Source organism: Ambystoma mexicanum, chromosome 1p (genome assembly GCF_040938575.1).
Source record: "Ambystoma mexicanum isolate Mex_15411 chromosome 1p, UKY_AmexF1_1, whole genome shotgun sequence".
Classification (NCBI taxonomy): domain Eukaryota; kingdom Metazoa; phylum Chordata; class Amphibia; order Caudata; family Ambystomatidae; genus Ambystoma; species Ambystoma mexicanum.
Window position 1 is genome coordinate 1273747698 of NC_090921.1, and position 27671 is coordinate 1273775368.

At 48.1% G+C, this 27671-nt stretch overlaps 1 protein-coding gene across 5 annotated transcripts in view; it reads right to left on the minus strand.

The window, feature by feature from the left end:
* The window catches only part of IRF3 (interferon regulatory factor 3), a 430041-nt gene that overhangs the window by 269290 nt on the left and 133080 nt on the right, over positions 1–27671 (minus strand). For 4 of the 5 annotated variants that reach the window (XM_069605192.1, XM_069605193.1, XM_069605198.1 and 1 more), the window contains exons 6-7: positions 9492–9578; positions 8881–8967 (exon numbers count right to left, since the gene is read on the minus strand). In XM_069605192.1, the coding sequence (XP_069461293.1) occupies positions 8881–8967; positions 9492–9578 (174 nt within the window). The remainder of the gene's footprint in view (positions 1–8880; positions 8968–9491; positions 9579–27671) is intronic. The other variant, XM_069605200.1, reaches the window with a different exon arrangement.

Consider the following 27671-nt stretch of genomic DNA (forward strand, 5'->3'; position numbering starts at 1 on the left):
GAGCATTATATCCCACCCAAATGAATGCGAAAAAGATGAATTAAGATTGACATTGTAATGTATATGAAACTGTTCAGATTGAGTCAGAACATCGCATTCCCTCCCTTACATTATTTTGTATCTCTCGTAGGAGATGCAGAAACCCGCATGAAAGCATCGCTAGCTAAGGCAAAAGTGATCCCAGTTGTCCCGTTGGACCTTATGGACAGCAAGCCATGACCGCAGTTGCCTCGAGGAGGATTTTAAAGTTGGAAGGTTATTCAGACTTGAGACTTTTCTGCAGACAAAGAAAGAGGAAGGAACCTTGTGCTGGGAGTCCTTATAAGGGAGTCAGGCACCGGATTGGTGGAGGAAGGACTACTGTTTACAAAGAGGCTCTTGGGATTTGTAGGAGATCGATATAGAGCCTCTGGAAAGAGAAACAAACTTTTAAACTAAAGATTTCTTTTACTGAAAGCAGAAAGAAACATTTGTTTGAAAAAGTTTATTAAAAATGTTGAATTGCTGTGTTGGTGGCAAATTAAAGAGTTAAGCATAATGCTCGCCTCCTTGTCTTTAATAGAATCAAGACTGACCAGTGCAGTTAGCATGGGCAATCTTCATTACAGAGACTAATCAAAGAACTTTCCTGAGGATAGTTAAGGTACCTATACTAATCTATAGACTGATACTAGCGCTATTCTAAGGATAAGGGAGTAATTTTCTGAACCCAAGTCAGTTGACATAGTGGTATGGTCAGCTTGGGACGTTTTGGAAAGCGGACTTCATTATTTGGAGTTCCACAACACCGACTGACGAGCACCTTCATTAGAAAGGTAGGGACCACCCATAGTGATAGGGAAAGTTAGGTCAAATTATTCTTATTTTAATAAACCATCCTGAAACACGTCATATAATAGTTTGCACCACACTTCCTGTCATGAGACAAGTTCTGTACTCCTCAAGCAAACTCAAAGCTCAAAGCCATTCAACCAATCTAAAACATTTGTACATTCTACATATATGCCGCCCAAATTCGGAGGGAACGTAAGCTGATGTGGAGACCCAGAAACACACCCAGATTCATAACTATTAGAACAGACCACCTTAGCAGTATCTAAGTCCAAATTCATGATCTCAATGGTTAGCCTTTAGCTTCTCTTGCTCGACCAACTCCTGTTCCTTAATGGGTTAACAGTGAGCCAACTCACACTTTCCCCTTGCTAGCTAACCAAAAGGAATGGTAACTAACGTTGCAATGTTTATCAAAACCCATTCAAAAGGAATGTTCAATCTAAAAACAGTTAGACTCCTAAATCACAAAATGAATACATCCTATGACTGTTAAGTAGAACCGTTTTGTTCACAGTAACCTATATCAAAGTGAGGTAAGTTGAAATGCAAAAACCATCTCATTTTATTTAAGTGTAAATTGTTTGTGCTGGATAAGATAGAAAAATGATCTTAAAGTAAAATGGTTAAAACACGCTTGAATTTATTTGGCAGTAATTAAAAAATGTGTAACCGTTTACAAAAGGAAAAAGTAAGTTAACAGAATCCAGAAAACCAACTTGAATATGGATAAGTAAACCGTTTAATACATACCAGCAACTTACAAAAGGTATGTAACTTATTCTTTTTTTTATTTAAAGAATACTTATGAGCACAGGTAGGTAAACTCTTTGAACACCTGTAACAAGGTCACCGAGTCCTCACTGTGTACCCCACTGCCGTGACACCAATATTTTAGGGAGATTTTTCGACTGTGCTCTGGTGAGGGATGAAAAACCATCTAACCTAATGGCAAGAGTGTTTTATTAAGAATGAGACCGGACACAGAGGACTTCAAGTTTGTTGTCATAAACTTTTATTCAAAATAAGAGGGGTTGGAAAATGCCTCACTGTCCCTATTCTAAGAGGTATTTCCCTACCTCAACCAAAAACAAAGAATCTGTCCAATGTCAAGATGTCAAAAGCAAAACTGTCCTGCTTCCGAAATCCAATCCTTGTGCTCACATTCTAAAAGTAACTCTAAGGTTGCCAGCAAAATGTCTCTGGTCTTCAAAGGTGTAGAAATGTTCAAGTTCAAAAGAAATATATAGATACTCCAACACAAGATTCACTGTTCAAAGGGATGGGTCCCTTCCCCAGGTTTCTATTCAAGAGTTTTAAGATACCCAAGGGTACAAATCTTCCTTGAAGGTTTCTGGTCAGCAACACAACACTTTGTATTAAAGAACAACTTAAATGTGAATTCCAACCATGCAAGACACCTGGTGTACTCGCCCGACAGCTTCATCTCCACTTTAGTTGAACTTTATTCACAGTCTTGTTTTGGCCTGGCATATTCCTCTGACAGGACTTTTTTTATAATCTGGTCTGCTTTATACACTTGCAAACTTTGGCTTTTACTGGTATACTCTCCTGCCACAGGATTTTAGTCTGAGTCTCTTTTATCCACTATTATGGTTTCACAAAGTTCACAAGGTGAGGGGTTATCCTTCTCTCCCCTTGACCAGGCTTTGCTTCCCTTGGGTGTGAGTGCCAGACTCATAACTATTATGGTTCTGCAAAAGGTAACAAGGTGAGGGGTTACCCTTCTTTCCCCTTGACCTCTCTCGGCTTTGCTTCCCTTTCACACACTTGTAAAACGTGTATAGTTCTTATACTCGTTTCCATTCATTCCTTGTCAGCAAAATCATGTCTCGCATTCTTTTACATTCCTTACGTGGGACCTCATTACGAGTCCGGCGGTAACAGTGCCGGAAATTCTGGCAGGTTACCGCCGGACTCATATTACCATTCCGCCTCTGTGATTGCCGGAATCACCAGGGCATTACAACCCCGGTGACCCGGTAATTCCGGAGGCGGAATTCTGTTAATCCCCATCCCCATGGAGTCCATAGAACTCCATGGGGATGGGGACCATGGAAACACTGGTTCCGTCTATGACAGAGCCGGTGTTTCCATGTCCGCCTGCAGGCGGGTGGTGCTAAACCCGCCAGGTAAAACCTGGCGGGAGTGACACCTCACGCCTGCAGGACTCTTAATCAGCCGGTACGGAAAGAACGGTGGTGGCAGATTTACCACCACTGTTCTTTCCGGACCAGCTGACTCGTAATGAGGCCCAATGTCTTTTAATGTTCTTCAGTAATGTTGCTGAAGTGCCCAGGTGTCCTAATCTCCCTTCTTGCGACTCAGAGACGTTTTTATGGGAAGGCAAAAGGGGCACTTGGCCAGGGCCCCCACCTTAGAGGGGACCCCCACAAGGCTGCCTGATCTAAAGTAAGATTCCATTGTTCACCAGACTTAAATAGCACACACCATGAGATTTTTTGGCATGCTGCTGTTTCGCTAAACCTATTGTCTTTCTGTTTTGACAAATATATTCGGCCTTGATCAGTTAATCATGTAATGCTTTCTGTGTTCACTGTGGAATACATAGTTTGTGTGTTCCGTACGGCACAACTTCTGTTGCGTTCTTTCCTTCTTGTGTGAATTATGTTGATCATGTGCAATAGCCAAAGTTGAAATCCATATTGATAAATTGAGTGCCACAATGGTTAAGAAGTTAGCTCAGTGTGTTAAGCACTCATTGCAGAGATATGTGTTCATATGAAAGATTAAAAGAGCACATTCCAGCAAGGCTGGCTGAACCTTTCCTCTGTCTGATGTTTATAAACCTACCCGCATATACACTTGGTTTTGCAGCATAGGAGGTGCTATTATCAGCAATGTTCCTGCACCAGATAGGGGTTGCTATAAAAACTAACATGTCATTCGTATGATGAAGGTCTAAAAATTTGTTTGTTCAGATGGGGCATTCTAAAACCTTGTCAATCCCCTCCAAAGATGAGCATAAACTATTAGTCCAAGAGGCGAATAAAAGACTGTGGAACCAAAGTGTTCATGCTTGTATCCTGGTTTTGCCAGCAGACGATACAGTGATCCTGGTCAAATCATATAATATCTCTTGCATTACTGTGCTGTCTTCTGTGAGGGTTGCCTTCTTGCATGCTGGTGGCATCGTTTAGCTCATTACGTGATCTTTCTCCTTATGTGGGCCATTTGAGTGGAAGGGGTGGTAGACAGGAGAGAGCGGACCAGATGTTGTAGGCCTTATGCAAGCATATTTTAAGGTCTGCTCATTCGACACAAAAATCGTTTTGCTTTTTGTATAAAAAGGAAAGATTTTTTTGCAAGTTTATGAATTAAAATCTCACACGCCATTGTTTTGGAAGTATTTAAAGCTTAAAAGTACAAAAGACATACCTAGATAAAATCTGTTAAATCACATCGATTGGTATGCTGGTACTTTTATACTTCCCTTTATTATGGAGAGAATGAAGCTAGAATCACATTCCATTTTACGTAACACCCTTCTGTAATATTTTGGTTTTAAAAATTGTCAGGTTTGGAAATGTGATTTGTGTACTTTGCAAGTCAGTTTTATAAAATTAGATTGTCCTGCGATTAGATTGTTTTAGTACATATTAAGAGTTGGAAAGAAAAGTGTTCAAATGCAGAAATTGCAGAGTTGACACAAATCCCAGCTTCACCCCTTAAGCAATGAGTGATCCTGGGCATCTCGTTTAATCTTGTATTGCCTAAACTCTCAGAATTGCCAGTCCCTAAACCTTTCAAAATTGTCAGCCCTTCAGAGTGATTTCCTTCTCAGGGTATGATCTTCATAAAAGCCTCACTCATGGTTTCACTGGCTATAGGGTTGCTTCCACTATAATAGTGAGCATTGATATACTGCACACCACAGGCACTTGTTCCCTTGATCTCTAATGGCAACACTATTTGAAAACCATGTCCCACTTCTAATCTCAGTCTGTCTGGATACAGACACCTTCCTGGTAGCTTCTAATCTGCATTCAATATCCATCCTATGCTATGTGTAGCTTTCTTCTTCCTTACAATTGGTGTACTCTATCCATGCTTGAGCTCGTTTGCATTCTCTGAGGCAGCTAATGTGAGTTCTCTGCCTATTCTGGGTTACATGTACCTTTTACATAGAGTCCTGCATTAATACCTCAGGCTGCATACCTTCCCGGATGCTATTGATAAAAAGTATCCTGTTTTTATACTAGAAGAGAAGTAACCTCTTCATAGATGGCTAATGTTGGCCTTCTAATGCTACTTGTGTATCAGTCTGATTAGAGCAAGAATGAAGAGGGTAAGGGGACTTAAAGGGAGTAAACATGCTTATTTTGAATGCTGTGAGGCGCCATATCAACCTATGGGTTATGATCACGGTGGGGGGGATGGAGCCACCAGATATTCTTGATCACTTAATTCCTTTGGTTTGGTGGTGGGGGCCCCAAAGATGTCCATGCCCATGGCCCCAAAAATGCGTAAAATGGCCCTGTTGGGACTCACTGGTTTCCTGTAGCGTTCTTTGGTTCTCTCCCGGTAGACGGGGGGGCAGCTTTTCGGTGCTCCGCCTCCAGTTGACAGGCTTCACTAGCTGGTCTCTGTGTCCTTTCTTGCTCCCGCCTGGTTGCTCAGATGTTCTCTGTGCTCGGGCAGCTGAGGTGCTGCTCTCCAGTTCCTGCGGCAGCCAACCAGACTTGCCTTTCTCTTCTGGTGGGGTCCCAGTGCGGCCAACAGTTTCCTGCAGCCTTCCCCCTTCTGCGTTTCCCCTAGAGCCATTTGGCTCAACAGACTTCTCTTGAATGGCTTGGGAGTCCCTAGATCAGCATTGAGCGGACATAGCTTCCCAAGGGAGCTCTCTCTTCCTCCAGTGAAGTTCCACTTTTTAAATTCCCCAGCACCTGTCATATGCACGTACTGCACTTCTCAGTTTTCTGGTTCTTCATTACTCCCTTCAGCCTCCTCATCTCAGTATTCTCATATGTATGAAAAGGTTGAGCCTTTCTGGGTTTTCTTTTTACATGATACTGGAAGAGGTTATTAGTAGATCTGGTAGGGAGTCGTAGGGAGTCGGAGGGAGCTTTTACAATAAGCCATACAAGCTTGAGGTATGGAAGGAACATCTGTGAAAGGGAAAGGGTGGTATGTGCCTTTGTCTGACGATGCCATGTTATCCCTTTGAGGGTCAACTCCCCCATGCAGTCCTCCCTCATATAGCCACCCCCAGGGTCAGCATCAGGTAGCAGCTGCCGTCTCCTGGCCACATGGGGAGAGGCTATCTCTGGGAAATGAGTGATGACATTATCAGATTCATCACATTTTCCAAACAAAATATAAACTGGACTCTCTCTGGGAAGCTAGGGTAGAGCAGTCAAGTTTTCCTCTGGTGAGGAGGTAAGATGGCATCTAGCCCCAAATGAGACCCCAGAGAACACACAAAACTGATATACTGAATATGCAATTAATTATAAAATTGCACATACAGTAACTATAAATTCAAAGAAGTACTTTAGGTTAAACCTAACGCATAGTAGAACACAGTATATGTTAAAAAAAAGTTAAGACTGATGGACAGACCCTTCCCACTTTAAGGTAAATGGTATGACTATTAGCTGGCAGTAACCATGGTACTTCTAAGGCAAAGGGGTGGTTAGAAAAGGGGAATGCTAGACAACAGTAAAATGCATTTACAGTAGTCATAAACAGGACTCCAAATGCAAAACACATACATTGTTGCTGTAATCCCCCCACCCTGTAGTACATAGTAAACATAATATACATGTAGACCATATACTAGACACAATACCATGAGGTAGGGGTGGGATAAACGTTCCCAACAATGCCCAGAGGGCGAATAAATAGTCTGAATAGGTATAGACCACACCATAATAGTCTAATTACACCCATAGAAAGGGAATGCTACAATGTAACTACAGCTAGCAACAGTATTACAAAATGTTCTATGCAGGAGTGCATAGTGTAGGTTGATATAATCATCCTTGTGCTTAAAAGGCACACCTTTTGAGGAGCCTTACTCGCTGACTCAGGACAGCATAGGAAAAAGGGTTGCAGAAGCAGGAGGACTTCAGTAGAAGTAATCCACATGTAATACAGCCAATATTGTAAGTGCTATTTCTAAGCTCTATATGCTTTGCAGTTGTCTTGTACAGTCCCTGCATTCCTAAACGCTAGATCTGTTTACATGCAGTGAACAATGAAGTTCTATGTGCTTTTGAGCACTTTGTAAGTGTTGATTAAATAATCCTGCTGTTTCTGTGAGCCTTGCTAGTCCGTCTTTGACTTGCGTATATGATCACCTGTATGTGTTTCTCTTACTTCTAAACACCACCCAGGTGCCCTGCTCGGGTCCCTTTGTGAGGGTGCAGAATTCCCTTAAACATCTACAGTAGGAAAGAAGGAGATCTGAATTAGGACAGGAGACTCGACAGTCAGCCAGGCATCAACCACACAATGCCTCCACTCGTATACAATTAAGAACAGATGGGCTAAGGGAGTCCACTCTGGCGGGAGAGGAAGTGCTAGGGCATGACAAACAGGGAGAGGAATACACAAGACTAGGGACTAGCCAGTCCCAAATTCCACATCGGAACTGGAAAAAAATCCCTGGGGAAGGGGCCCACCAGCCAATCCCTACACCAGAGGCCTGGAGAGCGACATGTGCATTCCCATAACCCAGAGAGATGCTGGAGATATCACAGTGGAACCAGTACTTTACTGGAATTGGCAAAAAAAACAGGAAGAAAGCAAGTCCAGAGCCCAGGGACTTTGTTGTGGCATTTCTATCTTGTTAAGAACCTTTTGTGTGAAAGGAACCCCCTGAGGTATGCGAGAACCCCTTTTGAATGTTTAGTTTAGATGATCCTTTAGCTAAACAAAACCTGACTTGACACCTGATTTCTGCACTTACCTTTGCACTTGCCACTTGCTGGCCGTTACTTATTGTTATTATCTATTCCCATGTACTACACTCTCCCTTCTCCCTTCCCCCTGAACCTTCCCCTCCCCCCTTCCCATGCACTTGCGCAATCTGAATGACACTTGGCCAAGTAGGATCGTTCCCCCTCCCTTGCCTCATCACGCCTTGAAACACTTGTGTATAGGCGTGTTACAATGCCATATCATATCATATCGGAACAATCCTGACAAATCAGTTCCAGGGTAAGATTGTTTTCTTGATTCTCGGCATGGATGCACTTTTAAAAATTGTTTCTCAGTGTGCACCGTTCACTGATTGGCTCAGGCCTGCCTCAACCTCCTCTCACTGCCTACCCTTATGGTACGGGATTGGTCCGTGCTGGAAGCATGTGACAAGCACCGCCCATATTTTGAGGATCTGCCAGGGCAGCCATGCCCGGGAAGCCGTCGAATGGTCACAAGGCAAAGGGCAGTCCATAAGGCGGCGCTCACCATCTGGCATGGGTGGTGAACACAGCCGTTACTGTGCTCAATTAAAACCCTGCCACGCCTTCCTTCATTGAAGCAAAACAAAAGAGGTAATGGCTGGAAGGTTTTGAATGAATCTTAACCTCTGGCATTGCTCTGGGCAACCATCGAGACCATCGTTCTTCGCCTGCCAAAATATTACACAAGGGGAAATGCCATATGGAAATCAGGTTTGGTGCCACCCCAAAAGGGTCAAACCAGCCCGAACTGCTGGACTTCTTGGGTTGCTTACTGGAGCCCAGCCAGTCCACCTAATTCCTAATCTTGGCCAAACGAATGCAATCATTGCAAGACTTTTCTGAGAATGTTCCCATACGTGGACTTCTTAAAAGGATGCCCTACACATGATGACAGGATTATCCACAAAGTGTGACTCTAAAATAGGTGCATGTTCAAAACCTCACAGCCTGCATCACATGACAAGCTAAACTCCCACACAAACGACCATTTACCAGCAAAACCCAACACATTGCATCACATGGCCTTGATCAAATTAGAGGGCTCACAGTACAGCAAAGTCTGCTTTGTCTCTAGAAAGCATCAGTGCACTGCACTTACCGAGGGTGTTGTTTTGGTAAAACTGTTCCAGAGGGTTAACTGCTTGTGGGATCTGATCCGGAACTAGTGGGACACCATAACATTCAACTACAAGAAAAGAAAACATGTTTTCTTCTTTTAGAAAGCAGTTCTTCTGTGGGAGCTTCTGTCCGCAGAATGTAGGTCACAAAGCAGAGTAGGATGGGAATACTGTACGCAGCCATGTGGTCATGCAGAAGTGTTGCATGCAGTCATTTGGTCATGAGGAGGACTTAACATATAAATATTGCACGCTGTGTTGTAATAATGCTGGGCTGATGTGAGAATACGAGAGCACTGCACGCCATGTAGTAATGCGGTTGTTCCGAGGTGATGTACTAATGCAAGAATGTTGTGTGCAGTGCTGTGGCAATGCAGGAACGCTGCATGCAGTGCTGTTTACAGGAATGTGGTGCTGAAAGTGAGGGCTGTGTTTGTTTATGTGAGAGATCTGGTAAAGTAGGAGTGATGGTCTCAGTTGAGATGGGGTTAGGGGTGGTTGGAACAGGATAGGGGGCTCCTGATCAGAATCACAGGGGGGGTCCCCTTGTTTTGGAATACACTGTAGCTCTGCAACCTGTAGCCATACTCACTGGGGGTGTTGTCAGGGAAGAATTGCTCCAATAGGTTGCTTGCTTCTGGGGTCGGCTCCAGAACTGGGGCAGGATACGTTTCCACCGCTAGAAAAGAAAACACAAGCTCTTATATTATCAAACGGGTCTTCAAATGGAGCTATCGCCAACAGAATGTAAAGTGGTGGGTCTGCAGTCAGGGCTGATGTACACTAACAGTGCGGCGTGTGTGGGTCTGAGCCCTGGAATAGCACGAGGGTCTGAGCCCTGGAATAGCACGAGGTGCTGAAGGTCGGAGTTGTTTATGTATGTAACTTCATTTAATTTTCAGGTTTAAAAATAAAACATCAAAGCGTACTAGCCATATGTTGGGTCAAAGACAGAAACAGAACACCAAAGGCAGAGTTAAAAGATTCAAAAACAGTAACAGCCTCAAAAGATATTGCCACAGGGATTTAAACGAGTATTTTCAGGATTCTCAGACTCTCGCCACACTTCTACAAGACCCCCTCGATATTGCCTCTTCAATTAACTATTCAGGCAGATACATTAAAAGATCTGCTTAGCCGCAGTCTGGGGCATGGCCTTTGGAAGTTGGCCCGAATGAGACCCGAGAAAACTGGGCTGAAGCCAAAGTCCTCGAGAGTGGCTTGAAAAAAGTGTCAATACTATCCAAGGCTCTAGTGGCATGGTCCCAAGAGGATAGCTCAGGGGCAACGCGCTCGTCTTGGAAGCAAGAGGACGCAACACAGGTTCGATCCCCGGGTCTGCACTTAGAAACCTCGGGGCATTAAGCGCGTTATAAAAATCAGTTATAACCATTACAAATCAAACCCCCGTAGGCATGCAAAAGGCACTTCAAATACCGTACCAAATTCTATCGGATCAATGACCCTGCTAATGTGTTCATTTTGATTAGTGATAAAATCTGTCTGATTGGACCTAATAAGGGAAGGAAGGACCTCATTACAAGTGAGACTAAAACATTTGAATAGTTATTGCCATCTATGTTTAGTAATGCAATGAGTCGCAGTGTGGCATGTCTTTATCTGGTTCAAGGTTCCCTTTCTCTTGTCTAAGAGCACATTTTCCTGATCTCCTGATTCAATTCTGCACTCTGTTAGGTAAGATTTCCATCTTTATGAATAAAGGGAGAGCAGATCCAGTGATCGCAATTCCCTGGGAGAAGGGAAAAGAGTCTAAAGTAAACTTAGTGTGATAACCCATGTGAGCAGACTAGTGAAAAGCTGAACGCTAATATCCTGGAAAAGGGCACACACAGTGCAACAGATACAAGGTCGGAGAGACTTAAGTGAGTTGAAATATAATGACCCAAGAGGGGTAACGACCCCAAACCACAAATATATCCTAGAGTATACTGAGAAGCCCAAACAAGAGGATAACTGTTGTAAGGAACCCATAAAGAAAAGTCTTGAGGAAAGAAGAATAGTCACAGCTCATTTGAAGAATTACAGAGACTAATCAAAGAACTTTCGTGAGGATAGTTAAGGTACCTATGCTAATCTATAGACTGATACTAGCGCTATTCTAAGGATAATGATATGATATGGCTTTTGTAACGCGCCTATACACAAGTGCTTAAAGGTGCGACGAGGCGGGGGGGGGAACAGGGGGAGACAGACAACGATCCTACTAGGCCAGGTGTCATTCAGATCGCGCAAATGCAAGGGTAGAGGGGAAAGGGAACAGTGCAAGGGGAAGGGGAGAGGGGAAAGTGCAGTACATGGTTAGTAGAATACAAGATAAATAATAGGGCCAGCTGGTGGCAAGTGCAAGGTAAGTGCCGGGAGGAGGGGCTGTAGGATACAGAGACAGTCCCGTAGTGCAGGTAAGCAGTGCAGGGAAGAGTGGCTGGGCCAAGGACCGAGATGAGTGGCCCAGTTGCAGATTCAGTGCAGGTTCGGTGATTTTTAGCAGGGGAGAGAGGGAGAGAAAACAGAGGTAAAGAGGAAGGTTTTGAGGTGCTTCCGGAACCGGAGATGGTTCTCCTCAAGTTTCAGGGAGGCAGGAAGGATGTTCCAGAGGGAGGCCCCTGCTGCGGAGAGAGATCTACGCCCAACTCGTTGCTTGGAGAAGCGGCTGACACCGAGGGAGTTGGAGGTGGATGAGCAAAGAGCTCGAGAAGGAGGATATTTAGGAACAGAAGGCCTTGTGGACAGTGCAGAGGGTTTTGAACTTAATCCTCGCAGCTACTGGGAGCCAGTGTAGTGATTTCAGTCCTGGAGCGATGCGGTCCCTGGGCTTGAGGCCAAGGACAAGGACAAGTCTTGCAGTCCTGTTCTGGATGAGTTGCAAAGGGCGGAGAGTAGAGGCAGGAAGATTTAGATAGAGGCTGTTACAGTAGTCCAGCTTCGAGAGAACCAGGGCTCTAGAGACGGTGAGCTTCTGGGGAAAGGAGAGGAAAGGAAGGATACCTCTGAGGAGGTGTAGCTGGTAGTGTGACTTCTTAGAGACGTCAGATATGTGAGGAGAGAAAAAGAGTGTGGAGTCGAAGATGACCCCGAGGTTTTTTGCCTTGCAGGTAGGAGCAGGGGGAGGGCAAGGGAGGCCGGCCAGAGAGCTGCAGGGAAGGAGGGAGTGGGTGTGCCGATGAGTAGAATCTCAGTCGTACTGGCATTAAGGCAGAGGTCGTTGGCGGCACACCATTCATGGATAGCAGAAAGACAGTCTGAGATGAGGGAAGGGGAAGAGGAGGCCAGGGTAGCCTGAAAATGAGCTGGGTATCATCCGCGTAGCACTGAAAGTAGGGAAAGAGATCGGCGATGCGGTGAGCAAGAAGTGCCAGATACTGGTTGAGCAGCCAGGGGGAGACGTTAGATCCCTGGTGGACACCACAGGTAGAGAAAAAGATGTCAGAGAGGAAGGACCCCAGTTGGACCTGGGAGGGTCGATTGGAGAGGAAGGAGGTCAGCCACGCCAGAGCCTGACCAGTGATACCCAGGTTATCACGGAGACGGTTGAGCAGGATGGTGTGGTTGACAGTGTCAAAGGCAGAAGAGAGATCGAGCAAAATGAGAACACAAGGGGTGTTAGAGTCAAGGTTTGAGAGCAGGTCCTCACGGATGTTCAGGAGAGCAGTTTCCGTGCTTCTGGCAGCTCTGAAGCCGGACTGATGGTCATGAAGACTACCAACAGATTCAGCATGGAGATTAAGCTGGGAGATGGCCAGTTTCTCCAGGAGCTTGCCCAGGAAGGGAGTGATAGAGATTGGGCGATAGTTAGCTGGGCAGGCGTGGTCGGAAGAGGGTTTCTTAAGAAGGGTGTGCACAAGGGAGTGCTTGAGGGGGAATGGGAAGACTCCAGAGGCGAAGGAGTGATTGCAGAAGTGAGCCAGGACAGGAGCCAAGGAGTCGATGTGGTCCTTAATAGTTTTGGAGGAACAGGGATGGACCTGTTTTGACGAGACTTTCATAGATCGGACTTGTCTCGAAACCTCGTCAGCAGAAAAAAGGGGAAAGGCAGAGAAGGAGGGAGGGAGAGCAGGGAATAGAGGGGGGCAGGTGATAGGAGAGTGAGGACAGGATGTCCTGAGTTTTTGAAATGAAGTGAGAGGCCAGTGCCGTGCAGAGGGCCTGGGAGGGGACAGGAGAGGTAGAGACTGCAGCAGGGTTGGCCAGCACCTTGCAGATTTTAAAGAGTTTGGCTGAATTGTTAGATGCCGCAGAGATACGGGCTTGGATAAGGGCTCTCTTCTTGGTGAGAACGGAGAGCCGGTATTGCCTTTGGAGCAGGCCAGTTTGTCAGAGGATGAACATGAAGCACGCCATTTCCTCTCTGCCACCCTGCACTTGCGATTAAGGGTGACGAGATCCGAGTCATACCAGGAGTTACATTTGGCTTTAGGCTTCAGGCAGATTCTCATGACAGGGGCAAGGATATCAAAAGTATCAGATATAGCAGAGTGGAGAGTGGAGAGGGCTGTGTCAGGGTGGGAGTCAGCCGAAGGGGGAGGGGGGGCGAGAAGGTGGTAACGAAAGCCTTAACTGACACGCGCTTCATGGGTCGGATGACCGCGAAGGTGGGTGGCAGTGATGAGGGTGGCTTTGCCTGTGGGGTAGGGAGGGTGAGGTGGGAGGATAGGAGAAAGTGATCACTCCAGGAGAGAGGAGTGGAGAGAGGGACAGAGAGGGGAAGGTCAGAAACGATCAGAGCATCAAGAGTGTGCCCTGCAGAATGGGTCGGCCCAGACGTGAGAATAGAGAGTGAGAGAGAGTTGCAGAGGTCGCGAAAGAGTACAGAGGGAGGACAGGAGGCATCAAGGTGGATGTTGAAGTCTCCAAGAAAGAGGAGTTGAGTGGTTGAGGACAGGAGTGAGGAGGAGAGGTCAGCCCATTCAGAGAGGAAGGAGGAAATTTGACCAGGTGGCCGATAGATAGTAGCCACGGTAAGGGAATGGCTAGGAGAGAGAGAGAGAGTCGGCAGACAAGGCATTCAAAGGAGGAGTAGGTCTGCGTCGGAGTGACAGTGGCAGGAATCCACTCAGGGAAGATAAGGGCCACATCCCCCCCAGCACGGCTGGGCCTAGGCACGGAGAGGAACTTGTAACCGTCAGGTAGGAGTGTGTCAAAGCTGGTGAGAGAGCTGGCCGTGAACCATGTCTCAGTGAGACCGAGGATGTCAAGGTCCAGTTCCTCAAGAAGGCGACAGATATCAGAGGAATGGGTTTATAGTCATAATTTCGACAACAAAAATGTCGAAAGTCAAAATATCGAAAACAAAAATGTCGAAAAAAAAAATGTCGACTTTTTTTCTCAATGCATTTTTTTTTTTAAATGGGGGGGTTCCCCCCCAACTCCCCCTTTTAATTTTTTTTTTAATTTTTCCCTTTTTTTAACTCCCGAACCCCTAAAATAAATATATAATTAAAAAAAAACGAAAGTCAACATTTTTTTTTTCGACATTTTTTTGTCAACATTTTTGTCTGTCGACATTTTGTTTTCGAAATTATGACCACCCACCAGAGGAATGTTTGACGGCAGAGCGAGAGTTGAGAGTGGCAATGTGGAGAAGGTTGCCATCCTCGAAGGACTTCCGGGGAGGGGTACAGATCAGAGGTACGCCCTGTGGAGGTGAAGAAGAAGGAGCCCGAGAGAGGGCAGGGTGAGAGGGTGGCGGCAAGGTAGCCGAGGACAGAGAAGAGGGGACAGCAGGAGAGGAAAGGAAGTTGATGAGGCGCGGGAAGCGTCTATCAAAGAGGTGGAGGTTGGCCTGAGGGCCTTGGACCAAGACGGTCCCATTAGCGTAGACATTAATGATGGCCTTAGAGGAGCGGAAGGGGGCCAAGAGGACATCCCAACGGGTGCCACCATTAATGGGAGAAGAGGAGAAGGGAGCGAGCACAGAGACCATATGAAGGGTCCATAGGTCAGGGGAAGGCACGAAAAAGAGGATGTCAGTAAAAGTTTCCTTGGAGGAGGCACTAGTGTAGGTGTCAGCTATAGGGAGGCCTGGGTTGGAGACCAGGATATCCTTTTTAAACTTTTTCCTACCAGATTTAGTGAGGAGAGCAGGATAGTCAATGGAGAAGCAGTTGGAGAAGATAGGCGAGATAGAGAGCACCATGGAATAAGGAGGGAGTGGGGGGGGAGACAGACGAGAGCAAGCAGACAGGAATGAGCGGCAAGCCCTAGTTTACCACATTTCAGAGCAGCAGTAACACAGTAAATACGTATTCGGTACCCAGTGTAGAGGCCACCTTAGTTTGAGAGTCCTGCGAGGGGAGAAAAAAAGCCCTAGTTTGCCGCAATTTCAGAGCAACAGTAACAAAGTAAATACGTATTCGGTACCCAGTGTAGAGGCCACCTAAGTTTGAGAGTCCTGCGAGGGGGGAAAAAAGCCCTAGTTTACCACAATTTCAGAGCAACAGTAACACAGTAAATACGTATTAGGTATCCAGTGTAGAGGCCACCTAAGTTTGAGAGTCCTGCGAGGGGAGAAAAAAGCCCTAGTTTGCCACAATTTCAGAGCAACAGTAACGCAGTAAATACGTATTAGGTACCCAGTGTAGAGTCCACCTAAGTTTGAGAGTCCTGCGAGGGGAGAAAAAAGCTCTAGTTTACCACAATTAGCGGAACACAGTGAAGTGTAGAAACCATGTGAATGAAGTGAAAAGGTGTAGGTTCGTGGGCTGGGCGAGCAGGTGGAGCTAACCAGAAAGAACGGCGGAACGGCGCATGGTGTCCCCTACGGACACCTGCAGACACACTGGGAGCCGCAGCCGTAGGAGCCGTCCTTCGCCTTAGCCGAGGGGGCTGCCGGGCAGGGGGCTGCCCAGGGGGGTGGGATTTAAGGCAGGAGGAGAGGAAGTAGAGGGGTGTGTGGGCTTTCAGGGAGGCGGGAAGGGAGAGGGGAGAGGAGGACCAGGAAGTGAGGTGGAGGAAGGGGGCAGCACAACACGCACAGAGCGCCAGAAAAAACAGTGCCTCAATAAATAAACTTACTGTAAGCTCAACGGGGCCAGGAAGGCAGCCTCACAGCTGGCCGCACAGGGCTACGGGCAACCGCTCAATCTCGCTCAGCTCAACAAAGAAGCGAGCATGGAGAGCGGTCGTCGCGTAGTCCTGGAGGGACTACGAGGAGAAACCAATCAGAGGGGGGGGTGGGCTGGAAGGGAGTCCTTTTCTGAACCCAAGTTAGTTTACATAGTGGTATGGTCAGCTTGGGTCGTTTTGGAAAGCGGACATCATTATTTGGAGTTCCACAACACCGACTGACGAACACCTTCGTTAGAAAGGTAGGGACCACCCATAGTGATAGGGAAAGTTAGGTCAAATAATTCTTATTTTAATATACCATCCTGAAACACGTCATATAATAGTCTGCGCCACACTTCCTGTCATGAGACAAGTTCTGTACTCCTCAAGCAAACTCAACCAATCTAAAACATTTGTACATTCTACATATATGCCGCCCAAATTCGGATGGAACGTAAGCTGATGTGGAGACCCAGAAACACACCCAGATTCAGAACTATTAGAACAGACCACCTTAGCAGTATCTAAATCCAAATTCATGATCTCAATGGTTAGACTTTAGCTTCTCTTGTTCAACCAACTCCTGTTCCTTAATGGGTTAACAGTGAGCCAATTCACACTTTCCCCTTGCTATCAAGTTCCATTTTCAACCCCGTGTGTGGCAATTCCAATCTCTTAAGCAATCAGTCTTCCTGGTGTTTTGTAGATTCAACTCTTTCGCGCTCAGGAATTAGAACTCTCTCTCAGGGCCTGAGAAGGCCGAGGTTTCCACAGAAGCAACCACAGTAGCAGGAGGAGCAGAGCGTACTTCTCCTGCCCGAGCACTAAGATTTTCAGTTTAGTTTCTTAAATGATTTTGATAAGATCACTCTTTGTTCTTTCGGTGATGGGGCCTCTAGCAACACATGCTGCTGTTAATGACTAAACAGTCATTTTGTTCAAGTTTTCACAAGTAAGGGATTCCATTCTAGCACAATTACTAGGAGGTTATCCAATAAACAAGACAACCAACACATGGTAAGTAAAAACAGCCTTTGCCTAAAGGATAGCTAACCAAAAGGAATGGTAACTAACGTTGCAATGTTTATCAAAACCCATTCAAAAGGAATGTTCAATCTAAAAACAGTTAGACTCCTAAACCACAAAATGAATACATCCTATGACTGTTAAGTAGAACCGTTTTGTTCACAGTAACCTATATCAAAGTGAGGTAAGTTAAAATGCAAAAACCATCTCATTTTATTTAAGTGTAAATTGTTTGTGCTGGATAAGATAGAAAAATGATCTTAAAGTAAAATGGTTAAAACACGCTTGAATTTATTTGGCAGTAATTAAAAAATGTGTAACCGTTTACAAAAAGAAAAAGTAAGTTAACAGAATCCAGAAAACCAACTTGAATATGGCTAAGTAAACTGTTTAAAACATACCAGCAACTTACAAAAGGTATGTAACTTATTATTTTTTTAATTTAAAGAATACTTATGAGCACAGGTAGATAAACTCTTTGAACACCTATAACAAGGTCACTGTGTCCTCACTGTGTACCCCACTGCCGTGACACCAATATTTTAGGGAGATTTTTCGACTGCGCTCTGGTGAGGGATGAAAAACCATCTAACCTAATGGCAAGAGTGTTTTGTGAAGAATGAGACCGGACACAGAGGACTTCAAGTTTGTTGTCATAAACTTTTATTCAAAATAAGAGGGGTTGGAAAATGCCTCACTGTCCCTATTCTAAGAGGTATTTCCCTACCTCAACCAAAAACAAAGAATCTGTCCAATGTCAAGATGTCAAAAGCAAAACTGTCCTGCTTCCGAAATCCAATCCTTGTGCTCACATTCTAAAAGTAACTCTAAGGTTGCCAGCAAAATGTTTCTGGTCTTCAAAGGTGTAGAAATGTTCAAGTTCAAAAGAAATATTTAGATACTCCAACACAAGATTCACTGTTCAAAGGGATGGCTCCCTTCCCCAGGTTTCTATTCAAGAGTTTTAAGATTCCCAAGGGTACAAATCTTCCTTGAAGGTTTCTGGTCAGCAACACAACACTTTGTATTAAAGAACAACTTAAATGTGAATTCCAACCATGCAAGACACCTGGTGTACTCGCCCGACAGCTTCATCTCCACTTTAGTTGAACTTTATTCACAGTCTTGTTTTGGCCTGGCATATTCCTCTGACAGGACTTTTTTATAATCTGGTCTGCTTTATACACTTGCAAACTTTGGCTTTTACTGGTATACTCTCCTGCCACAGGATTTTAGTCTGAGTCTCTTTTATCCACTATTATGGTTTCACAAAGTTCACAAGGTGAGGGGTTATCCTTCTTTCCCCTTGACCTATCTCGGCTTTGCTTCCCTTTCACACACTTGTAAAACGTGTGTACTTCTTACACTCGTTTCCATTCATTCCTTGTCAGCAAAATCATGTCTCGCATTCTTTCACATTCCATACGTGGGACCTCATTACGAGTCCGGCAGTAACCGTGCCGGAAATTCCGGCAGGTTACCGCAGGACTCGTATTACCATTCCGCCTCCGTGATTGCCGGAATCATCGGGGCATTACAACCCCGGTGACCCGGTAATTCCGGAGGCGGAATTCTGTTAATCCCCATCCCCATGGAGTCCATGGAACTCCATGGGGATGGGGACCATGGAAGCACTGGCTCCGTCTATGACAAAGCCGGTGTTTCCATGTCTGCCTGCAGGCGGGTGGTGCTAAACCCGCCAGGTCAGACCTGGTGACACCTCACGCCTGCAGGACTCTTAATCAGCTGGTCCGGAAAGAACGGTGGTGGCGGATTTACCACCACCGTTCTTTCCGGACCAACTGACCCGTAATGAGGCCCAAGGTCTTTTAATGTTCTTCAGTAATGTTGCTGAAGTGCCCAGGTGTCCTAATCTCCCTTCTTGGGACTCAGACGTTTTTATGGGAGGGCAAAAGGGGCACTTGCCCAGGGCCCCTACGTTGGAGGGAGCTCCCACAAGGCTGCCTGACCTAAAGTAAGATTCCATTGTTCACCAGACTTAAATAGCACACACCATGAGATTTTATGGCATGCTGCTGTGTCGCTAAACCTATTGTCTGTCTGTTTTGACAAGTATATTCGGCCTTGATCAGTTAATCATGTAATGCTTTCTGTGTTCACTGTGGAATACATAGTTTGTGTGTTCCGTACGGCACAACTTCTGTTGCATTCTTTCCTTCTTGTGTGAATTATGTTGATCATGTGCAATAGCCAAAGTTGAAATCCATATTGATTATTTGAATGCCACAATGGTTAAGAAGTTAGCTCAGTGTGTTAAGCACTCATTGGAGAGATATGTGTTCATATGAAAGATTAAAAGAGCACATTCCAGCAAGGCTGGCTGAACCTTTCCTCTGTCTGATGTTTATAAACCTACCTGCATATACACTTGGTTCTGCAGCATAGGAGGTGCTATTATCAGCAATGTTCCGGCACCAGATAGGGGTTGCTATAAAAACTAACATGTCATTCCTATGATGAAGGTCTAGAAATTGGTTTGTTCAGATGGGGCATTCTAAAACCTCGGCAATCCCCTCCAAAGATGAGCATAAACTATTAGTCCAAGAGGCGAATAAAAGACTGTGGAACCAAAGTGTTCATGCTTGTATCCTGGTTTTGCTAGCAGACGATACAGTGATCCTGGTCAAATCATATAATATCTCTTGCATTACTGTGCTGTCTTCTGTGAGGGTTGCCTTCTTGCATGCTGGTGGCATCGTTTAGCTCATTACGTGATCTTTCTCCTTATGTGGGCCATTTGAGTGGAAGGGGTGGTAGACAGGAGAGAGCGGACCAGATGTTGTAGGCCTTATGCAAGCATATTTTAAGGTCTGCTCATTCAACACAAAAATCGTTTTGCTTTTTGTATAAAAGGCAAAGATTTTTTTACAAGTTTATGAATTAAAATCTCACACGCCATTGTTTTGGAAGTATTTAAAGCTTAAAAGTACAAAAGACATACCTAGATAAAATCTGTTAAATCACATCGATTGGTATGCTGATACTTTTATACTTCCCTTTATTATGGAGAGAATGAAGCTAGAATCACATTCCATTTTACGTAACACCCTTCTGTAATATTTTGGTTTTAAAAATTGTCAGGTTTGGAAGGAACAAGTTACTTACCTGTAACTGTTGTTCTCCAGCATGGGTCTGGCATGGATTCACATGCTCATGAATATTCCCCGTCGTCAGGCTGGGAATCCTCGGTAAAGAAAAAATCAGTATCAGTTTCGTTTCTGATCTGTCTTTCGTAGTAGTACCAATCACTGATCTCTGCGTCATACTGACCACAGCCAATGACTGCCCTCTACCTAAGCCCCGCCTCTGGCAGCCATCTTCAGATTTGGTAGCACGTGAAGTGGCAGTATGACCAAGTGAAGAGCCGCAGAGGGGTAGGCGGGAGGGTTCACATGTGAATCCATGCCAGACCCATGCTGGAGAACAACAGTTACAGGTAAGTAACTTGTTCCTTCTCCAGCATGGGGTCCGGCATGGATTCACATGCTCATGAATAAAGAATACATAGCAGTACACACATGCACAACCACGGGAAGTGGCAAAGGCTCAACATTAAGCATTACATCAAACTCAACATTAAGCAATTCTTACCTCCTCACCAGGCTCACCTTAGGCGAACAGATTGCGCAGCACTGCTTGGCCGACCCTGGATTCCTCCCTGGAATCCCGATCGACGCAGTAGAATTTCGTGAAGGTGTGCGTCAACCTCCACGTAGCAGCCCTGCAGATGTCCAGCAAGGGCACACCAGATAGGAACGCCGTGGTAGCTGCGATCGCTCTGGTGGAATGGGCTCTCGGACGGCCAGGCAGCGGTCAGTTTGCCAACCGATGACAGTACATGATACAGCCGGAGAGCCATCTGGAAATGGAGGCCTTTGAGAGAGCCTTCCCCTGATTGACAGGTCCAAAGTTCACAAAAAGTTGTAATGTCTTCCGAAAACACTTTGTGCGGTCCACGTAAAACTTCAGCGCTCTAGCCACATCCAGCGAGTGCAAAGTCCTTTCGGCCGGCGACGAAGGCGACGGGAAGAAAACAGGCAACACCAAGGGTTCGTTGAGGTGGAAGTCCGACGGCACCTTGGGCATGAAGGAGGGGTGCGTCCTGAGCGCTACCCTTGTGTCGTGAAAAGTCAAGTACGGGGGCTTGCAAGAAAGGGCCTGGATCTCTCCCACTCTTCGTGCGGAGGTGATGGCCACAAGAAACGCTGTTTTCCACGCCAAGAACTTCAACGGAGCCGAGTGCAGAGGCTCGAACGGAGGTCCCATGAGCTTGGTCAGCACCACGTTGAGCTCCCACGCCGGGGCCGGAGCCTTCACCGGCAGGAACAATCTGAACAGTCCCTTCATGAATTCTTTCATCAGACGATGAGACCACAAAGACGTCCGCCCCGTGGTTCTGGTGTATCGGGAGATCGCAGCAAGATGAATCTTGATGGACGCGTGCGCCAGTCCAGCCTTGGCCAGCGTCAGAAGGTACGGCAGTACCTGGGGAGCCGTAATCCGTAGAGGGTAATCTTCTGTGTGTGGCACCAGACAGAGAACCTCTTCCATTTGTGTCCATAGCATTTAAGAGTTGAGGACGCCCTGGCCTTTGCAAGAACCTCTCTGCAGTTGGCCGGTATGTCATATCCTCCAAACTCTAACGCTGCAGGAGCTAGGCCTGCAAGTTCAGCGACTTCGGGTCGTGATGGAGGATGGCGCCTCCTTCCCTGGAGAGAAAATCCGCGTCCACTGGCAGCTTGATTGACGGGGACGCTGACAAGTCCAGAAGGTCCGGGAACCATATCGGCCTCGGCCACGCAGGTGCGACGAGGATCATCCTGCACCGTGACCTCTTGAGCTGGTTGATGAGCCGGATCAGCAATGGCAATGGAGGGAACGCGTATAGAAACAGGCCCTCCCAGGGGAACGAGAAAGCATCGCCCATGCTCCTCGGCTGGAGAAACCTGCTGGGGAACCTCCGGCACTTGGAGTTCGTCGCCGTCGCGAACAGATCAATCTGGGGTGTGCCCCACCGTCGGAAGAGGCGGTCCACTAGATCCTGTCGTAGTTCCCACTCGTGGCACGAGCGCAGCTCTCTGCTGAGCGAGTCGGCGATGGTGTTTTTTATTCCTGCCAGATGAAACGGCACCAGAAACATCCCTTGGGCGACGGCCCAATGCCACAGATCCTGCGCCTCCTTGGACAGGGCTGGGGACCTGGTTCCGCCCTGCTTCCTGATGTAGAACATGGTGGTGGTGTTGTCGGTGAAGATCCTCACAACCTTGCCCTTGAGGGACGGAAGAAAGGACCTGAGGGCCCAAAACACTGCACGGAGCTCCAGGATGTTGATATGGAGGGACTTCTCCGTCGGAAGCCAAAGGCCTCTCGCGTGCAGATTTTCGGTGTGCGCTCCCCACCCTTCCAGGGAGGCATCCGTGGTCACTGTCTCCTGGTGGCCGGGGGTCTGGAAGTCCATGCCCGCCGTCAGATGCGAGCGGGTGCACCACCACCGGATCGCTCGTCGGAAACTCTCGTCGAGTGTGATCCTCTCCTCGAAGCTGCCCGTCGTCTGGATCCAGCGCGCGTCCAGGAACTCCTGCAACGGGCGCATCCGGAGCCTGCACAGGCGGATGAGATAATGCAAGAAGACATCATTCCGAGGAGGGACTTGATGGACCTCACCCTGGCCGCGTCCGCAACCAGCATCCGCTGCACCTTGCCCAAGATGGCCCTCGTCCTTTCCTCCGACGGAGAGGCCAGAAGCGACACTGTGTCGAGCTTCGCTCCCAGAAACAGTGCATCTTGCGCGGGCACCAGGTGGGACTTGGTGTAGTTTATGGAGAATCCCAGGTCCGTGAGTAGTTGGACGGTCCTGGCCGTGTGCTCCACGGCGAGCTCCTTCGTCTTTGCTCGGATGAGCCAGTCGTCCAGGTAGGGGTAGACGTGGATCCCCTCTCGGCGCAGCTGCGCCGCCACCGGTGCGAGGCACTTGGTGAACACCCTGGGTGCCGACCTCAATCCGAAGGGAAGGGCTCTGAACTGGTAGTGACGCCCTTGGACTACGAACCTGAGAAACTTTCGGTGTCCCTTTAGGATGGGAATATGGAAGTAGGCATCCTCCAAATCCAACGACAACAGGAAATCGCCCTCCTCCAGTTGACCCAACGTGTGTTGGAGGGTGACCATCCGGAACTTCTGTGCCTTGATGAATTTGTTCAGTCGTCGTAGGTCCAGGATGGGACGCCATCCTCCCGTCTTCTTCTTCACGAGGAAGTATCTTGAGTAAACTCCGGAGCCCCGAAGCCTCTTTGGGACGAGCTCGATGGCGCCCTTCTTGAGCATCGCCTTTACCTCCAAGAGAAGTTGAGGGACGTGATGTTCTTTCCTGGCCACAGGGGGGACGCGCGGGCACCTCTTTAGAAACTCGAGCGCGTGACCCTGAGCTAGGGCGTCCAGCACCCAATGGTCGGTGGAGATGGACTCCCACACGCTGACGAAGCTCGCCGGCCGGCCTCCCAAAGGGGTGCTTCGGTGGGGGCCCGACCCCACGGCTGGTTCAGTCCTGCTTCGACGAGGCTTTGCCGCCTTGTCCTCCTTGGCGACGACGGCGGGGTCCGCCTGACTTGCCTCGTCCCCTGTAAGCTTCCTGTGACGACGAACGGGCCGCTTAACGGTAGGTGGAAAATCTGCCGTTGGAACCTTTGGAGGCACCCTGTTTGCCTCCGCCGCTCCGAAAGGGCGGCCGCCGTTGCTGGAGAACCCCAAGAGCCCGGGCCGTCTCTGTGTCCGCCTTGATGGCTTGAAGGGAATCGTCCACTGTTTTCCCAAACAGGTTGTTTCCGTCGAACGGCATGTCCAAGACTCTGGTCTGCACGTCCTGACGGAAGTCAGTAGCCTTGAGCCATCCACGCCGCCTAAGGCACACGCCGTTGCCCAACTGGCGAAATCCAGTGTCAGCGATGTCCGTCGCAATCGTAATGGCGTGGTCCGACGCCACCTCTCCTTCCTGCAAGATCTCTAGGGTTTCCGCCCTCTTGTCGTCTGGTAGGAAGTCCAGCAGGGGGGCCAGTTTGTACCACAACTCCCTGTCGTAGCGGGCTACGATAGCCAAGGCGTTGGCCGCCTTAATCGTCGTCGCTGCCGACGAGATGACTCTGCGTCCCATCGTGTCTAATTTCTTTCCCTCGCCGTCCGGCGGGGAGGTTGACGTAGAGGCCGCGCCCCCCCCGCTTTCTTCCTGGCCGCCGCGGAGACGACCGAGTCCGGGGTTGGCTGTGCCCGAAGGCACAAGGGGGCCGCGTCCGGGACCCAGTACTTCTTCTCGTACCGATCCCTTCTAGCCGGCGTCATGGATGGGTTCTTGAGGAGGGCGAGGCCCTCATCCCAAATATTGTCTAGTAGAGGTACAGCGAGGACCGTCTTCCTCTTGGTCTCGCGCCGTTGATAAAGGAAACCTTCCTTCTTCTTCTCTTCCGGGCAGAGCTGGAAAAGCTCGGATGCCCTGGCGATCATGGAGTGAAACGATCCAATCTCGTCGGGCGGGGAAGCCCGGGTGGGAGGTGACGACGGGAGATCCTCGTCGTAAACCTCGTCGTCTGTACCCGTCGCGGCCGTGTCAGTCCCCGTATCATCCCCACGTGTCGTGGACGGGGAGGAGGGCTGAACAGGGCGCGATGGCTGAAAAGGAGGTGGAGGATGAATCCTTCCTCTCTTAGGGGGAGGGCTCCCAGAAGGGCCTGGCTCCGGGTCCCCCGTCGGGAGCGGTTCCTCCGTTGGTGGTAACGGCAGTCTCGTCCTTATCTCCGAGCATAAGGACTGTATAGCCAACAAAATGGCCGCCGAGTTGTCTTGCGGCACTGGTTGAGGGAGATCTGATGGGCGATCAGGAGCCCCGTCGGCATCCTCAACGCCCTCGTCGTCTTCCACGTCGGGGTCCCTCCCGACAGGATGGCCTTCTTCCACGCCAGAGCCATGGCCTAAGACTTCGATCAGCTCCTCCTCAGAGGTTGAGGCCGAGTCCACGACGACCTCCTGCCCCCCCTTTTTCTTCTCCGTCGGAGGTTTCACGGGGGTCCTGTCGATGGGCATGAAAGAGGACTCCCTCCGCGGTGGCAGGGAGATTCTGGGCCCCGGGGTCGCCACCACTGGTGTAGCCTCCACAGGCTGAGCCAGGGCCGCCGCGACTGTCTCGATAGAGGCCTTGGCCGGATGGATCAAGGCTTTCACCACCTTAGGTGCGCTCACCGCCTTCTCCTTTGGGGGAGGGTCACCACCTCGCTCCTCCTTCGATGGGGCCTTAGAGCACGACCGAGGTCTCTCCAGGAGTTTCGCCGGGTGTTCGGCCTTCCTCTTACCCGAGCCAGAGCGTTGGCTCGTGGCTGATGGCGCCGGGGAGGATGCGCCCTGCCTAGCGCCCGTAGAGCCCGACCGTTCGGCGCTCCCGGTGCCAGCGGACTCGCGGTGCTTGGCCTTCTGTTGGACCCCCGTCGCCGGGGCGCCGTCAAAGGTCTTAGAAGACCGCTCGGACTTCTTCTTCTCACCTGACGGGCTGTTTCCTTCCAGCCAGTTGGCGAGACGTTGATGGTGGTCCTTCATGGTCCGCTCCGACATATTGCCGCAAAACGCACAGTCCTTCTCCACGTGCGTCTTGTCCTCATGTAGGCAGTAAAGGCAAAGGGAGTGTTCGTCCTCCTTAAAGACATTCTGAAGCTGGCATCCAGGGCAGACCCTGAACAGCTTTCCGGGAGTCAAGCTTCCCTTCTCCTGGGCCATGTCCGAGATGGGCCTGAGAAACTTCTGGAGTCCTCCAAAAGCGTGGCTCGACGAAATCTTCACCCTTGAGGGGCGTAGACGAATCCGACACGGGTCCCCGTTGACCGGATGAAGAAACGGTGGAGCTTGAGGCTCTTTTGACCGAGAAAAGGGAAATTTTTCTGAGAAAAAACGTGAAAAATAGCACTAACGCTCGAGAGCAATAGCACGAGGATCCCAACACTTGAACGTGCGGTAAAAATCTGAAGATGGCTGCCAGAGGCGGGGCTTAGGTAGAGGGCAGTCATTGGCTGTGGTCAGTATGACGCAGAGATCAGTGATTGGTACTAATACAAAAGACAGATCAGAAACGAAACTGATACTGATTTTTTCTGTACCGAGGATTCCCAGCCTGACGACGGGGAATATTCATGAGCATGTGAATCCATGCCGGACCCCATGCTGGAGAAATGTGATTTGTGTACTTTGCAAGTCAGTTTTATAAAATTAGATTGTCCTGCGATTAGATTGTTTTAGTACATGTTAAGAGTTGGAAAGGAAAGTGTTCAAATGCAGAAATTGCAGAGTTGACACAAATCCCAGCTTCACCCCTTAAGCAATGAGTGATCCTGGGCATCTCGTTTAATCGTGTATTGCCTAAACTCTCAGAATTGCCAGTCCCTAAACCTTTCAAAATTGTCAGCCCTTCAGAGTGATTTCCTTCTCAGGGTATGATCTTCATAAAAGCCTCACTCATGGTTTCACTGGCTATAGGGTTGCTTCCACTATAATAGTGAGCATTGATATACTGCACACCACAGGCACTTGTTCCCTTGATCTCTAATGGCAACACTATTTGAAAACCATGTCCCACTTCCAATCTCAGTCTGTCTGGATACAGACACCTTCCTGGTAGCTTCTAATCTGCATTCAATATCCATCCTATGCTATGTGTAGCTTTCTTCTTCCTTACAATTGGTGTACTCTATCCATGCTTGAGCTCGTTTGCATTCTCTGAGGCAGCTAATGTGAGTTCTCTGCCTATTCTGGGTTACATGTACCTTTTACATAGAGTCCTGCATTAATACCTCAGGCTGCATACCTTCCCAGATGCTATTGATAAAAAGTATCCTGTTTTTATACTAGAAGAGAAGTAACCTCTTCATAGATGGCTAATGTTGGCCTTCTAATGCTACGTGTGTATCAGTCTGATTAGAGCAAGAATGAAGAGGGTAAGGGGACTTAAAGGAAGTAAACATGCTTATTTTGAATGCTGTGAGGCGCCATATCAACCTATGGGTTATGATCACGGTGGGGGGGATGGAGCCACCAGATATTCTTGATCACTTAATTCCTTTGGTTTGGTGGTGGGGGCCCCAAAGATGTCCATGCCCATGGCCCCAAAAATGCGTAAAATGGCCCTGTTGGGACTCACTGGTTTCCTGTAGCGTTCTTTGGTTCTCTCCCGGTAGACGGGGGGGCAGCTTTTCGGTGCTCCGCCTCCAGTTGACAGGCTTCACTAGCTGGTCTCTGTGTCCTTTCTTGCTCCCGCCTGGTTGCTCAGATGTTCTCTGTGCTCGGGCAGCTGAGGTGCTGCTCTCCAGTTCCTGCGGCAGCCAACCAGACTTGCCTTTCTCTTCTGGTGGGGTCCCAGTGCGGCCAACAGTTTCCTGCAGCCTTCCCCCTTCTGCGTTTCCCCTAGAGCCATTTGGCTCAACAGACTTCTCTTGAATGGCTTGGGAGTCCCTAGATCAGCATTGAGCGGACATAGCTTCCCAAGGGAGCTCTCTCTTCCTCCAGTGAAGTTCCACTTTTTAAATTCCCCAGCACCTGTCATATGCACGTACTGCACTTCTCAGTTTTCTGGTTCTTCATTACTCCCTTCAGCCTCCTCATCTCAGTATTCTCATATGTATGAAAAGGTTGA